General features: G+C 38.6%; 1 protein-coding gene across 1 annotated transcript; it reads left to right on the top strand.

Annotated features, from left to right (window-relative positions):
* Positions 1-2,677: 2,677 nt before the first annotated feature.
* LOC105387063 (synaptic vesicle glycoprotein 2C) lies at positions 2,678-16,622 on the top strand. The gene is made up of 11 exons (XM_038112517.2): positions 2,678-2,849; positions 8,081-8,134; positions 8,983-9,144; positions 9,534-9,696; positions 10,803-10,924; positions 11,643-11,884; positions 13,812-14,017; positions 14,321-14,580; positions 14,936-15,095; positions 15,589-15,716; positions 16,244-16,622. The coding sequence occupies exons 1-11, from the start codon at positions 2,846-2,848 to the stop codon at positions 16,297-16,299; spliced, it is 1,557 nt and encodes a 518-aa protein (XP_037968445.1). The 5' UTR covers positions 2,678-2,845; the 3' UTR covers positions 16,300-16,622.
* Positions 16,623-16,738: the final 116 nt, after the last annotated feature.

The raw sequence follows: 16,738 nt of genomic DNA, 5'->3' as shown, positions 1-16,738 counted from the left end.
ATTCGAGACAAGTGGAGTATGGGGGTCTGAGGCAAGGTCTTTTTTAAAATGCCTTGGACGACGTATAGTTATCAGAGGTTATGACCGCCCCGCTCCGGTTCGTACCTCGCTCAAAGGATATCACTCGCTATACAACGCGGTAATGCTGCGAGTATAATGGGTACCTTTGGGCCAGGTACGATTCGGGGTGGCCTTTTTGAGTGATTTTTGACGAGGCATATTGCTGATAACATTTGTTATATAGGTTAATGACGAAGCTCTTTGTGGATCGTAGATTTTGAATTGATTTTGATTAGTAGAATTTAAATGAACGAAATATGTATTTTTAATGTGTTAACCGCTTTCATGTAATAAATGTCATTAAAAATATGAGGTCTTATAACTAAGTGTAAGTTCTGGTTACCTAGTAAGGAATTATAGGAACGTGTCCATATTATGGGTATGTTATGTTGTACATAAGAAAGGAACTTTAAAGTAAAAGTTTCTTGGAATTTTATAATAAGACTTAGAGGAAATAACACGATAAAAGGACTCGTTAAATCGCTAAGGACATGTCGTGGTGTAAATGCTAAAACTCAAATTGAAGGCCAGGGTTAAAAACGTATTGAATATTTAAAAGCGGTATTCGAAAACCCACAGTCACGAAAATCGAAGGCTGTGCTTAATGCCAAAATAATTTCAAGGAACAAAACAGGAAAGTTGTAGAAAACTTAATAAACATCCTTAAAAAAAATAACATACGACTGAATATAGTTCCTTTGTGCGTTCTTAAAATAGTAGTCTACAATCAAAAGTGCATATTATTATTTGTACATTTATAATCACCCACATGATTCCCCTACGTGCAATATTAAACACTACAATAACAATCAATAAATCAGACTTTCAATTATGTAAAGTACCAGAATGAACAGCTATCCAAAAAAACAAAAGTGCTATTAGATATTACATCTTCCGTCTTTGTAATAGATGTCACTCAGGTATTCAAATGAGGTGTCGCGCGGGAGCCTACAGTATGGTAGCAGGTTGCACTTGACCGGCACTGCCTTGGCAAAGCCTTGCATTACTGCCCTACAGCTGGCGGGCGACCTTCCATCGCTATCTTTGTCTAACTCCGTATGTGCAAGTGAGATCACAGATGTAAGTATTTTTTTATATAAAAAATAGAAATTGTTTTTTTGGGATCTGTAAAGATGAAAATTCACTTTGTGGCCGCTCCTACACGGTGACAATGACAAACTAGACTAGCTCATGTGTTTGTCACCGACACACGGTGAAAACATAGGAAGAAGTCATCAAATCATATCGGTCCCTCAGTTGATCCTAAAAACCAAATTTGAAAAATAGAATAGCTGGAAAGTAAAATATCAAGAGCTTCTATAAGTATATCTATCGTTTAAAATATATCTGAGTTCATCATTAGCATTCGTCAATTTAAATTGAAGTTACAAATTTAATTAAATAAAGTCTAGACTTGCAGGTAAGGTACGCAGTAGGCACCAATTCTTCCTGTGTAACGTAACTGTTTACTAATAAAACTTGTGCACATATTTTATTAGGTTTTTTGTCCATCGGACTGGTATTTTAATTGCCGTTATAATACGCCATAAAATAGAAATACCGTCGGAATATTGCAAATCCAGTTTTAATAAGGATGAGAATTTGTTTTTGTAATGATTGTCGTTATTTATTGTACCAGGACAGCATGTCCCGGAGGAGATGAGCGTAATGAGGAGACACTAAGAGGATTATTTGCTCCTACTCACTCTGATTACCTAGTACTCTACTAAACTGTTTGTGCATATTAATTTTAATTTCATTATGGTAAATACGTTTACGTATTAGTAAGCATCAAGTAAGTATATGCATGTAATTATCGCACAACTTGCAAAAATATATATTTGTAGATGAAATATTTAACAATAAAACAATGTTAGTGATAGGAAAATCCACCACACTATATTATTGAAATAAATAGTAGATACTAGACAGTTCGATACTTAACGTACGAGTACGTAACTTAAAACTAAGTAAACGCACTGAGTACATACATACTCTACTTATGGGATCAATGGCTGCACAGTGAAACGGTCTGTCAGCTGATTATCTTTGATTTATTTATTCATTCATTTATGTTTACAATGAGTAATATATTTAATGATTTCCTTTACTGAAGACAAGCTGAAAAAAACCCTGATGCATATATTTACAGTGACAGTAAATATTTAATAATGAGGTTGTACCGCCACTGTAAATAGATGCTTCTGTTAAAAAGACATACTTACTACCTAATACCTAATGTCAATGCTACCTAATCTTAGGCACAGAGGAGTAGGCTGATCCAGACTGAAGATTAGACACTAACAACCCCGTTTCCTCTCTGAACCCACTAGTAAACAACCATGTATTGCATATGTGTATGTGTAGATGTGTACCGAAAAACCCCTGGAAACTCCACGATTTGGCGTAAAACCCCTGAAAATATAAAATTTGGTGACAATGACGATCAAAATGTTACATAACCACATTCAAGTGAATCGTATCGGCCTAGAAGCAGTCAGGGAAAGATCGATCGTGACCGGCGGGTTTAGGTATGAATACGAGAGCAGATAACACGAGATGAGTGATCATGCGTCAGGCTTATCGTTATCATGGACGTAGAAGTAGTCTTTGTTGAGTGTGAGGAGTGGGCGGCATTCGCACTGGAGCCTCCGCGGTGGCACGAGCGAGCGGCGCGCGCGCAGTGAACATGCCCCAGCGGTAGTGGTGCAGCGACACACGGGACCGAGCGTGATCTCAAACGAACTCTTATTGTAAAGTGAAACAGTGAAATCCTATTGCCAAAATGGGTAAGTTGCATTTTATCGATTAATTCGATATTCGAAGATAAATAATTAAAGCAGCATTTTAATGGATCGAAAATCTCAACCAAATGGCACCCGTTGTTTAAACGCTAAAAGTTCTTGAGTCTGGAAGCACCATTTGTCATGTCGAGCACACCCCGAATAATATTCCAGCTATTTCGCAATTTTCAGGCGACCGTTTCATACCGTGAAGCGCGAAAATTTTCGAATATTTTTCTCACCACCTGCGGTACAATATAAGTATACTAAGTACATATTCGGCCAATTTTTCACGCAGCGTAAATATTTATGTTCAGGTTGTACAAGGAAAATTTTGCCAGGTTCTAAACTGAAATGCGGGTGAGGGAAGGTTCTCTCTTTTGATGGAAGTTTCATATTGTAATATTAATATATTTTTGCTGCTGCAAATTCAGGCGTATAAGTTTTTGTAATAAGATGTTAATATTATCATATAAGTGCAAATGTACACCCAGACATCATTCATACAGCTAAAATCGCGTCACTATTATGGACCCTTTGGGGATTACTGCAGCCGTGCAATACCTAATTAAGAACTAAATTATCACGATACCAGTAGAAGGCACTCGGAAGCTATCTCCAAGATTCATCATCAAAGTCAAGTCCAGAATCAAGTTTAAAAAGACAAACTGTCAAATAAGTATCTTATCGATCAGATTAAAAAATAGGCAGAAACTGCAATCTTCTCAGCATCGTCAATGTGCAGATAGTACTAGTTTACTATAATATGTTCGATAATATGTTAACATTGTGTTCGAAGAATAAGTAATTTAGGCTTTTAAAACAGTCCATACGGTTGTGAGTTGCGTACAACGAGGCAACTGAGTACGCCATAAATAATTGAATAGAGTCTAAAAATTGTCCTCACATGCATATTGAGTCCGACAATAAATACTTAATCATTCAAAATTACACACCCGAGAGAAAAGCCAGTGACCATGAATTTGGTAAAGGTCAAAACAAAACGAACGGGTTTGTCATTGTTGTGAAGAAGAGACATATAACATATCACATAATACTTTCATTATAATTTTTTTTAAAAGGCAAACATCGTTCTAACTTTTTTTACCGCGTCTCGAGCAGAGCTAAAGAAAACATCAAGTTACTGAAAGAAAATGTCGACCCATTTCAGAGAAGTCGTCTGTCGAGTAATTAACTCGGCTAATAACTTTGCAACGACTGTTTTAATAAGATTAAATGGATGTTGTTTCACTTCGATGTGACGGCCTGTAGGTAGTTACAATCGTAAATACAAATAGGATCATAGGGGTCCTTAGGCAGTGGAAGAAGTTTCCATAATCTACAACAAAGTACAGGACATACCACAAAACACACTTATTTTGTACCCCGACAGGGGTCACTGAGGTGGTCATTCTAAATAACTGTTTTTCTATAATATTTCAAAATTCACAAAATAAATCATCATTTTTTTCAGCTTGGGAAAAAGATTTTTTTTGGCGAATTTCCAATATTCTTACAACATCATTTTGTTTAGGATGGTTCCCTGTTTCCCCCTGCACCCCCCTTTGGCTTATTATACCACTTTTCCAACACCCTCTACCCTATGTACTCATACATGTACTTAAATTTATTTAAATATGAGATCTTATTTATCTATCTTGTTAAACTTTTAAAATTAAACCACGTCAGAACTCAGGAACTCTGTTTAAATTAACTACCTTTTCTCGAAATTTATTAAATTTATTTAATGAAACGAATTTCTCTAGAACATTATATCTGTTTCACAAAACACCCATTCCTAAAACACCGGTTTCATGAATTATTTGATGCGCGGTATAAAAGTTTTACTGAACACTTTTTTGAAAGACGTTGAACAGTTTCTTACCATAAAAAGCATTTTTTTGTGAATTTGGTCAGTCATTATAATGTCTTTCACTGTACATGTTGATACTGTATGTTGTTCGAAAAATACTTAATTACTTCGATAGTGATTTATGATAAATTCAGAGTAAGACTATTAAAGTCGTTGCTTCAAATGCCGGTAGTAGGTAAACGCAGGTATGAGGAGAGTCTACAATAAATGTTATTAAAATTTTATAAAACCGATCCCGATTAGGTAATCTTACATGAGGATACCAACCATTCTTTATAAATAATATACCCGTTGTGTTTCATTATAACAAACGATATTAGGATAGCGATCTTGTTAGCTGACAATCAATTAAAGCACTGACCGGCGTCAGCGGCTGTACTGTACAAGACGGCCACATTTTCCCAGCACAATTAAACTGAAGGTTGGAAACATTTATGTGTCAGACTCCCTAATTACTAGTATCGTCTCGAGCGGCGCGTCAAATTATGATTTCACAGATATTTGACAGCTGTCAGAGGCCTCGATTCCTTGAAAACTTGCAAACGACTGCGGTAGAGCTGTGCTCTGCTACATTCATGTGCAAATGAGGCGAATTTTTATTCAACCTGTCGGATATCGACCATATTTTATGTTTACATTGCATTCGCCTGTAAGAATCACAAATACCCTTTATTACTGAATCTCTGTCAAAAAGTATAAATTTACGAAATATCATCAATTCATGAAATATAATATATCGTGAAGAATCCGTGTTATTTGCTAGAGCTGGCCTAGGTTGAATGTGTTAAAAATATAGGTTTCTACTCAGTAATATTAAAGAAATAAAAAAAAAACTTATACCTACTTATAGCGGAATCTACAAAGAGCACAGCAGGTACCTAAAGCAAATTAAATTAAGTATGATAAAGTAAAAAGTAACTGGTAAGAAGATAGTGAACCAAAATATGTTTATTTTTATAGTAACAACATTCCACAGAAAAAAATATTTTGGTGGCTAGAAATTATTTTCACTAATAACTCTGTGACAAGTTCATTGTGTGCTACTTATATCAGTGCGACCGCGCGTGCCACTGTCTCGATAGCTGTCTATGTCGGGCTAGCAGGAGGCAGGATGGCAGGACTATAATTATATGATGTATAAGACTTGCTCCCCAAAACACACCTATCATTTATGACATCAGATCATAATAATTAAATTCATCGGGAGTGGGTGACACCATGTTGTAAGTAGGTATCGTAAAGTAAAGTAAAGATATCTAAAGGCTACAATTGTTTAGTCATGTCACTCCGCCATTTGTTTGCGCGGCGCCTGTAAAAGTGTAAACTGGATTTAATCACGATGTAATGAGTGAGGATGCTCTCGGCAAACAAAAGCTACCGTTCGTTTAATTGTTCATGATTTACAAGACAAATAAGTCACTCGAAATACTGTTTGCTCGCTTTATGGTTGTTGACTTACAACTGCGACGCTTCTGATGTGGTTTTTTAGTTTGTTTTGTTCCAAATTAGATTACGTTTGCTTTTCAATTTAAGTTCAAGGATCTGCTCAGTAACCCAATTTTATCAGTCACCTTTGCTACCAGAGTTAACTATTTTTCAGACTAGGTATATTTTTTATCAATTACCTAGGTAGGTAGGTATATGTATAATTAACCTTAGCCTGAAACCATGAATGCCTATGTATCTTTATGTATCATAAAAATAATTATACCCGTATACCATTGAAAAGTGCCTACATATTTCTGCATAAACATGGTGCATTTTTAACAGTGATAATCCCGTGTATCAGGTCACTCACTGACCTGGCTACAGAGTTGGGCATCTTTGGGCACTATTTAATTTATATACGCAGGATGGAATTTTATCCATTGTTTTTCCTTTGGCCTGAAAAATAAATATAAATCTACTTAACTAGGTACGTACCTAACTAGAAAAATACTTTTCCATACTTAGGTAATGGTGAAATTAGTTTTAATATACTTACAGAAAACTTATAGAAAAATTTAATCTTACGTACATAAAATATATTTAAAAAACTACATGAATCATGCCGTAGTTTTGGTGAACCGTAAGTGTGACAAAAGGTATTGTCGGATGTCGGAATTTTAATATTATGTTCAGAACAACTGCTTTACAACAACTCCATACATCGAGTGTCAAAACGAAGCTTCTATAACATGACTTGAATGTGTAATTCTTGTTGCCACTTATTTCCATACTCAGCACTTCACAGTTTCCGCATTTTTCTAGTTTTTAATTAATGATAGATAAGTAAGTATAGTATAGTATACATCGTTCAAGTAGAAAGAAAGAGTATACGTATACACATATGACGGTCGAATGGCGTAGTGGTCAGTGGCCCTGATTGCTATGCCGAAGGTCCCGGGTTCGATTCCCGGCTGGGGCAGATATTTGTTTAAAAGACAGATATTTGTACTCGGGTCTTGGGTGTTGATATTTATATTTAATATCTATCTATCTATGTATTTGTGTAAATATATCAGCTGTCCGATACCCATAACACAGGCTCTGCCTAGCTTGGGGTCGGATGGCCGTGTGTGAGATGTCCCCACATATTATTATTATTATTATATAATACAAGACGTGTGGTATTTCCAAAAAGTACAGCTTTTCTTCATGTATTGGCAAAATGACACATTTTCTATCATCATCAGGGCGTAATCGCCCACAGCTGGACATAGGCTTTAACACTCCGTTTACATGCAACCTACCTATGTAATTTTAAGAATAAATGAATATAATCTAAGCCCATATTCACAAACATAAAAATCAACCTCGGCAGATTCGCGCAAAAATACTCATACTCTACGCACGGGATTATAGTTGCAGAGTGTTGCGATTTTTTACTCAATAGATTTACGAATCAAAACGAAAGTTTCTGATTTGGCAGACGGACGGACAAAATTTATCCTATAAGGATTTCGTTTATTCGTGTACCATTCTCGGATCACTCGTATTATGATCACTTGCAGAGAAAGGGTAGACTGAAATAAAACCGGTCATCTACCTGCACTATCACTTAACAAAAATACAACTCAGTGCCAAACGATAGATAGATCTCGTGCCAAGTGATCGTAGACAATCTTAGTTATTTGCGCATCTTTAAATATTCTCTGCTAGATTGGCTTCGTTGAATAATTTAACAACCTAATTTTTGTCCATTAACATACTGCTTTATCAATTATGTACGAGAACACCGAAACCCCAATATCAGTATTAACACACGCTTCATAATGTCAAGAAAACTTGTCTTACAAGTTAAGTTGTTTATTTATTTATGTTTGATTCTTTTATTTTCTTTGTTTACATCGTGTTTTAATGATACATTGTTTTTTTGTTATAGGTTTGGATTTCTTAGAGCATGGGGCCGACTTCGAGGCTGCTATTTCGGCCACCGGTAAGTTTCACACTTCTATTTTATTGTTTCTTTAGTATATGTATACATACCACACATACGTATTATTAAAGTAATGTACCTATCTATTTTATTGAATAACTGCCAATTTTTGCACTATTCATCACGCATAAACATGAACAGTAGTGAACTGCTACGTTACGTACGTACCTACGCATATTTTCATTGTACTTAATATCAGATAGAAGACATATTTTAAGTATGCATAAAACTAATACATACTTATATATTTATTACCTACTTATATCTTCATATAGTTCTTAGCTCAAGTATGTAGGTAGGTATGTCATTCTTTTAAATTCTCCCTTAGGTAATTTTAATTTTGTTTTCACGCATACCACCATGGAAATAATATCTTGGTAAGTAAAGTTTGCCTCGACTCGACTTGTACCGTGCAAGCACGTGAGTTCCTCGAGTGACGTATTTATAAACTGTTTCATCTGGAACAACCTGGGCAATGTAACTGAAATTTATCTGACTGTAGCCTGACCCAAACTAGCAAAGAAAGGTTTTTTTTTAATTACTATTTTAAGGGCTAACTACATTTAGAAACAGTTCACACATAAATTGATGATGATGATGATGATGATGTCCTTAAATGTACTAGTCCCTCTATCGGTATGAGATGGGGAAACGACGTCGGCAATGCCGATGAAGCGGACGCACTTGTGTGAATTTCTATGCAAAGTATACTGGATGGGTCGGTTGGTGGACTCTTACCTTTAATAGTTAAGTAGGACTGACTTACTGGTTTGAATTTCATACGTAGGAACATAATAAACTAAGTATATTTACGTCCACAATATAATAACACAATATCCTCTCCACAGGCTTCGGTCGGTTCCACTTCTGCCTGCTGGCGATCACGGGGCTGATCTACGCGAACACGGCCATCGGCATCACGATAGTGTCGTTCGTGCTGCCGGCCGCCACCTGCGACTTCCGCATGACCTCCGCCGACAAGGGGTGGCTCACTGCCGCGCCCATGCTGGGTAAGAGACTACAGGGTTACCTCTATCATCATCATCAGCCAATAATCATCCATAGGCCTCTCCAAGGGGCACCACAACACTCTCGGTCCTCGGCCGTTCTCATCCAGCCACTACCGGCGACCCGCGTAAGGTCGTCGGTCCAGCGGGTAGGAGGGCGTCCCACGCTGCGTTTGCCTGTTCGTGGTCTCCACTCGAGAACTCGTCTACCCTAACGGTATGATTTATTGATTGAGTAGTTTATTGTTCATCATAAGCATGAGATACAATACAATAGCCCGAGCCCCTGTGCTAGGTTAAAAACCTGTATAGTTGTATACCCGCCCACTTGACAAAAAACAAAACACACTCATTCCTGTCCCACATTTAACATCCATCACCCCACCCCGCAGGCATGGTTATCGGCTCGTACTTCTGGGGCTGCCTGGCCGACACGAAGGGGCGCAAGGTGGTGCTGGTCTCCACGCTGCTGATGGACGGCTTCATCGGCATCATCTCCAGCTTCGTGCAGATCCTGCCCGTGTTCATGGTGTGCCGGTTCATTAACGGCTTCTCGTACGTATCCTACTTATCCTACTATAATCGGTATTATAAAAGCGAAAGTTTGTGAGTATGTGTGTATGTTTGTTACTTCTTCACGTCAAAAGTGCTGATCCGATTGTAATGAAATTTGGTATGGAGTTAGCTGACACCCTGGATTAACACATAGACTTTTTAACACGGAATTCCCATGGAAAAACTTTTTAAGGAGAACGAAGCTTGCGGGAACAGGTAGTAACTACCTACGAATTTTATCCCGCACTAGCTTCTATAAAAAGCTTTCTTGTGGGAATCCTGGGAAAAAATTTGGCTTTGTATCAATGTAGGGTATCTGCGTACTGCATACCAAATTTCGCTAAAATCCGTTCAGTAGTTTTTACGTGAAAGAGTTACTAACGAACATCAATACTTACAAACTATCGCGTTTGATATTATATCATTACGATCTTTATATTTTGGAAAATCTTTAAAGTTTTGTGCTCATGGGCTTGTAAGTAGCTTATACCTACTTACTACAGTGACATAAGTGTTTAACTGAATCAACGACTAATTCGTATTGTTTTAATGTAACCTTATTGATGTGCAGAAAATACGAGTACTTTTCCAACTTAATTTAAAATATTGCACATAAATGAACATACAATGGGTAAAATAACAAGAGAGTATAATGACGGCCGCGGCGTCAATCAATAAATTAAATAATAATAACAATAATACGGCGATGAAACGTGCAGATGCACGTGTTATCAAGAAATTACAAACGAGTGTCTTCAGTCTCTTTAATCCGATGCATCTTACAGGCACTTACAGATAAAACAATGATCGCACAAATCTATTATGGATAAATAGTTCCCACTAATTTGCGGAGTTAATAAAGGGAAAATGACGGGCCGCGCAGTTGCCTTTTTTCGCTCGATTTCTATTTTTGTAACAGCCTTTTGTCGTCCACCGTTTCCGGTTGAAAATTCACGTGCAATAAACATGTCCACAACAGTTACCTAAAATGTGACCGTGACCTACTAAAAGTGCCGCTGAAAACATGATAACTTTTACGAGTTTCAAGTGACGGAGATAAGAGATGATGTTAGATTGATAATAGATGTCTGTGGGGAATGTTTCAGGGTCGCCGGCGCCATGGGTATCTGCTTCCCCTACCTGGGCGAGTTCCAGGCCACCAAGTACCGAGAGAAGATTCTCTGCTGGATGGAGATGTTCTGGACTCTCGGAGTCATCATTCTTCCCCGTAAGTTTCATTCACAGACCAATCCTGAATAAGCATCCGTAGCCAATTGAACAAAAGATCTCGGCTCGTCTTCTGGCTTTGATTTCATCAATTACAAATTATTGCAATCAATAATGCACTGTGTAAATGGCATCAGTTTAGCATAACAAGTGAGTGCTAAAATAAATACACGATTGGCACTGTTTATACAGTAGTTAGTAAGTTACAGCTAACACCATAATTAATGTACATTATCGGGTATTTAACATTTAAATGTGTTTTTAAATGCATATCTAATTGGCTGAAGCGGGTAAAGCAATGCACTGGCCGTGTTCAGAGCAGCTGATACGCGATACTCGTCGTTAGACACGATGACGGGGCGGTCACGTGTTGCTGGACACACTTGTCTTATTAAAAAATACACGTGGATTTAGACGTGTGTTCTCCAAAGGATGCTGTAGTTATTTGTTACAGTTCTCCCATTCATTAAGTATATTGCTTCCGAATCTTGGAGTTGTATAATAATGAACTTATTTTAATGAACTTTCATCAATTTTAGATCCTACATAGTAGTTCATGATAAGCTGCAACATGAAAGGTGGTTTGATCGCCTGCTCTGCATGCATATGTCATACATATAGAGCAGGCCAGCAAATTCTTTTCACATACTTACCTAAAACGCAGAACTTCAGCAACCTCGCTCGACCTCTAAACTAAACCCCCAACCTCTCCCTTCCAGTGATCGCGTGGGGCATCATCCCCATCACCGGCATCCGCATCGAACACGGCGCGTTCTCATACGACTCATGGAACTGGTTCGTCGCGGCGTGCGGGGTGCCCTCCCTGCTGCTCGGCTTCTGGCTCTTCAGCTTCCCCGAGAGCCCCAAGTTCATGATGGAGTGTGGGGACTACGACGACGCGCTCGCCGTGCTCAAGGACATCTACCGACAGAACACCGGGGACGATCCCGACAACTATCCGGTGAGTTGGCGTTTGAATTAGATGAGCAGATAAATGGAAGTTGAACAGAACTAGGTGAACGGATCTATGGATGAATAATTTGCTTATCACGTTACTATGGATTAAAAATAGCATGGTATTGGTAACCCAGAATAGCATATCGAAAAATAATTTAAAAATAATTCTAAAACAGGTATTTGGTATGTTAAATGTTAGCGTATTTAGAACAAACTAAAGGTCGATGCACTGCCATAGGAAAAATCCCCGCATTGTTATAGTTTTATGCTAATTAATTACAGTAAGTACCTATGAATTCTCCATTTCATTTGGCCGTAAACGAAACATGTACCAGAGTACCTATAGTCTTAGCGACCAATCTATTTCCATCTGTAATGAGATAAAGGATTTGGGTGTAATAATGGACTCAAAATTACTTTTTGACAAACATGTAGATGCAATAGTAAAGAAAGCATACAAATTACTAGGGTTTCTTATGCGTTCGTGTAAAAATTTCAAGCTGATGAAGTCTATTAAGATAATTTACTGCACTCTTGTAAGAAGCAACTTGGAATACGCTTCTCAAGTGTGGAACCCACGTTATGGCGTCTATATTTCAAAAATTGAGTCCATACAAAAAAAGTTTATTCGTTTCCTATGTTATAAATTTAAAATTCCAAGACGTAGCTATGAGTTTCATTGTAACCAATTCCACCTTCTTCCTCTTCAAATCAGGCGTGAAGCAGCAGATTTAATATTCCTCACTAGACTGGCTCAGAATAGTATTGATTGTCCAGATCTACTGAATAAAATCAATCTGTTAGTCCCCTCACGTCCGTTACGTCTCAAATCATTGGTGCATGTTCCACTCGTTCATACCAACTACAGGCAGAACTCGTTTCTTTTGAGAGCTTCGCGCTCTTTCAATACGCTTAGTAACGACTGTATGGACATAGACATGTTTTGTAGTAGCGCTCGTTCTATCAGCTATAATCTAACTAATAAGTTTAGCTCAACTATTTATGATTAGTAGTAACATTATTTAGTTAACGGTTATTTTATGTAATACTCATATCATATTGTAGGTATAAATAATATTTTATTTAGCTTAGTTTAGTTTCGTGTTTCCAGTTAGGTTAGTATGTTTGCATACATAGGAATCATTTGTGTATACTCTGTTATTAATTAGTGAAAACTAGTAATTGGCTTTCAACTGTTTATTTTTAGTGTTATACTGTTAAATTTTAGCTGTAAAAAAAAAAAAAAAAAAAAAAACACGCACTCACGCCTTGTACTAATGTACTCCCTTGCGGGGTAGGCAGAGGTGCATTGCTGCACCCACTTTTCGCCAGAGTGTTATGTTAGTCCCAATGTAATAGGGGGCGGGCCTATTGCCATTTTACGGGCACATCCAAGACCCGAGAACAAATATCTGTGTTTAAACAAATATCTGCCCCAGCCGGGAATCGAACCCGGGACCATCGGCTCAGTAGTCAGGGTCACTAACCACTACGCCATTCGGTCGTCACCACTACGCCATTCGGTCGTCGATTTTAGCTGTAAGTTTTCCATAAAATAAATAAATAAATAAATGTGTGCAGGTGTTGTGTAAAAAAGTTTATGTCTATTCAGATTAAATGATATCATTTCATTGTATTCAATTTACATTGTTGGATATCAACAAATCAATAAAAACGCGATCATCCAACTATCCAAGATATGCGTTGCAGGCAGGAGATATCCTTGGTAGACAAGCGGTCCGTGTGAAAACATCCACCAACCTCAAACATCTAGTATTGGTAACTTACTGGTGGACGCATCCTTCAAAAAAACACACCAGTAGCGGTTTACTACGCTATCTAATCATTCCACCACGAAGACAAACCATTGTCCTCAACACCTCATTAAAAACACAGCACAAAATAAATGATAACCACCTCTTCACCCACAGATCAAAAGCCTCAAGGAGAAGGTCCGCACAGTCTCCGTCGCATCTCAAAGCTCGCAGAAGTCCGTCCGCAGTCTCAGCATGCGGAAGCCCAAGGACATCAAGCGGCTGTTCACGGAGATCTGGGGACAGACCAAGGCGCTGTGCAAGCCCCCTTACCTGAAGTACACCATCCTCACCTGCATCATACAGTTTGGCTTGACCACTAGGTAAGAAGGTGTTTGGGATAAGTGTGGCGCGAGAGAAAGGATATTTGAATCTTCACTATAACAGATATAGCTAACTATTCGTTTTTAGTATAAATCATGGGGTCATGATGTGGAAATCTCTGTATTCACAATGCTCAGTAATTTAATACCCTTCAGGTCCATAATGTCCCTTTCCTCTAATGTGTTGAATGTGTGTTCAACACATTAGTTCCAGAGAAAATCTTCAGGAAAAGATATTTAAAATTTCCCAAACAATCATGAAACCCTACAAACCAATCTAACCCCACATACCCTTACTTCCAGCTACTACACCCTCATGATCTGGTTCCCGGAGTTGTTCAACCGCTACGAGGCATTCGAGCACCAGTTCCCCAACACCACGGCTTCTGTCTGTGACGTCAGCGGCATCGTGGTGGAAGACGCCGACCTGGACCCCTTCGACTGCGGCAAGACCATCGAGCAGAGCGTCTACATGCACACCTTGATTGTTGGACTGGCTTGCATTCCGACCTCGCTGTGGTTGCCGCTTTGCGTGCATAAGCTTGGAGCTAAGTTCTTCCTTAGTGAGTATCTGAGTTTTCATTGCTTATAGCCGGAGTATATGGGATAAGAACATGCGAAATCGGGACGCTCTGTGTAGGTAGTTTGGAGGTAGACCGTAGTGGTTAAAGGAGAGTGGAGACCAAGGATTCTTGCAGTTCTCCTCTGGAGCCCTTTATCCAACGGAGGATGATTATTGGCTGATGATGGTGATGATGAATCGAACGGTAACCATCATACGAACAAAAAAGGCGAATCTCCATTCACAGACGAAAACTTTTTCGTAAATCCGACCCTTTTACGATATTTCCGTTTGTACCACAGCCATACTGTGTGGAACTAAGTTTAGCACATAACTCAACCCTTCTATCTCCCCAGTCTTCAGTTTGGGCATGGCGGCGACGGTGACGGTGGGGCTGTACTTCGTTCAGAACTCTGTCCAGAACCTGGTGCTGTCGTGCATCTTCGAGGCGCTGACCTCGCTCGCCATCAGTCTGGTCTTCTGTGTGCTGGTCGATCTGTTCCCGACTAACCTTAGGTAAGATTTTGAACATTTTTACCTCCGTATGCCTGGTGTTACCTAGTGGTAGCACTAGGCATACAGAGGGCCCAGTGAGAATTTTATAATTATGTATTTGTATGGCGCGTAATACATCGTGTGGGCGATAGGTGGCGCATTTACCTACTATTCGATACTCGAACTAAAAACTCGTACTCCGTATGCAGTTATCCTCATGGGAGGCTATAAAATAACCCACAAATTATTAGACCGTATTGTTTTAAAACAAGGATAAAATTGACTTTGAAACACACGTGCTTCAACTCTTAACGACAATCAAAAAGGTCGAAATTCACATATCACAACTATCACAACGTCGGTTATAAAAATATTAAAGTGTCAAAAACTCTATTGAATTCAGGGTAGGTATTTCAGTATTTGGGTACCTAGCTCATAAGACGAATAACTTTACTAATAGGTACTAAGGAATAACTTGAAATGAACATAGTTACTCATTAATTTTTCCCCTCAGGGTAATGGCGGCAGCACTGTCGCTGACGGCCGGGCGAGGCGGCGGTCTCATCGGCAACCTGTCGTTCGGCTACCTCATCGACATCAACTGCGTCGTGCCCATCGTACTCTTCTCTGCATTCCTCTACCGTGAGTATATAACCCGCATGTAATAGGTGTTAGAGCTTGACATCGCATCGCAAAAACCTGCGACAATAATCAAGCATTTGCCCTGAAAAACTGTCCAAACAGTGGAAGAATTTTAAAGTAATGTTGCTAAAAAAATAAAGTAATATGAATACACTAGGAGTATTAGTTCAATGGTTGCAGCGCAGTTTTGTGTACAAGACCTTTAGGTGCGAATTGGCGGCGCGGGCGGCGAGTCGGTCAAACACTGACATGCCATCAAACAATAATGGTCATTCTAACTCCAACACTCTTACCTCAAACCTTAGCCTCAAACTGATAGTAATGACTAGACGCCAAACGAAATATCGCTGCGATAACAACCGGGAGGTGGAAAATCTGTGAGTGTGGGGCGAAAACTCCTATATAGGTATATGCCTCTCTCGAGTGAAGCACTTTGAACATACCAATGCCAACTCAGTCAGCTCATAACTCTTTATGCATATGCTATAAAATACAAATAATCTAACCTATATTTTGTTTTCTTCCAGTTGCCGCTTTCCTCTGCTTCTTCTTACCAAAGACAGGCCAAGAAGCTCTAGACTAAATCCAGTTGTGTCACATACAATCAAAGTTAGCTAGGCTACCGCCACCCTTATAGAGATTACAATTTTTCAAGTGATTGTACATATCATTTAGGATGTAAATATTGTGGACTAAGTAAATCTATTTATTTAATGAATCGTTCCCTAGTTTTATTGTTGTGTCGCAAAGCGAATAGGTACCTATACGACGTTGCTAGCTGATCCTGTGATTAATGCAGTATTGAATGCCGTACGCATGTATGTTATATGAACTTAGCAGTATTTTAGTGTTGACTGTGTAATTTTATCCGTACTTTATGAATAAACGTAATTTGTCAAGTAATTATTGGTGTGAGCGTTTCATTTACCTCGTAGCGACCGGAGAAAATTGCCATAATTATTCCTTTGTCACGTCATGCATAATAATGAGAGGTAATTACAATAAGTACAATCATTTACTTG

Source organism: Plutella xylostella, chromosome 9, assembly GCF_932276165.1.
Source record: "Plutella xylostella chromosome 9, ilPluXylo3.1, whole genome shotgun sequence".
Taxonomy (NCBI): Eukaryota; Metazoa; Arthropoda; class Insecta; order Lepidoptera; family Plutellidae; genus Plutella; species Plutella xylostella.
The sequence above is the reverse complement of the archived record's forward strand: the minus strand, read 5'-3'. Positions and strand labels throughout refer to the sequence as shown.

Excerpts from the sequence above, each read along its gene's own strand:
- LOC105387063 (XM_038112517.2), top strand. Across the intron at positions 14,581-14,935 it reads TGGAGCTAAGTTCTTCCTTA|TCTTCAGTTTGGGCATGGCG; the intron begins GTGAGTATCTGA and ends CTATCTCCCCAG. Across the intron at positions 15,717-16,243 it reads CTTCTCTGCATTCCTCTACC|TTGCCGCTTTCCTCTGCTTC; the intron begins GTGAGTATATAA and ends GTTTTCTTCCAG.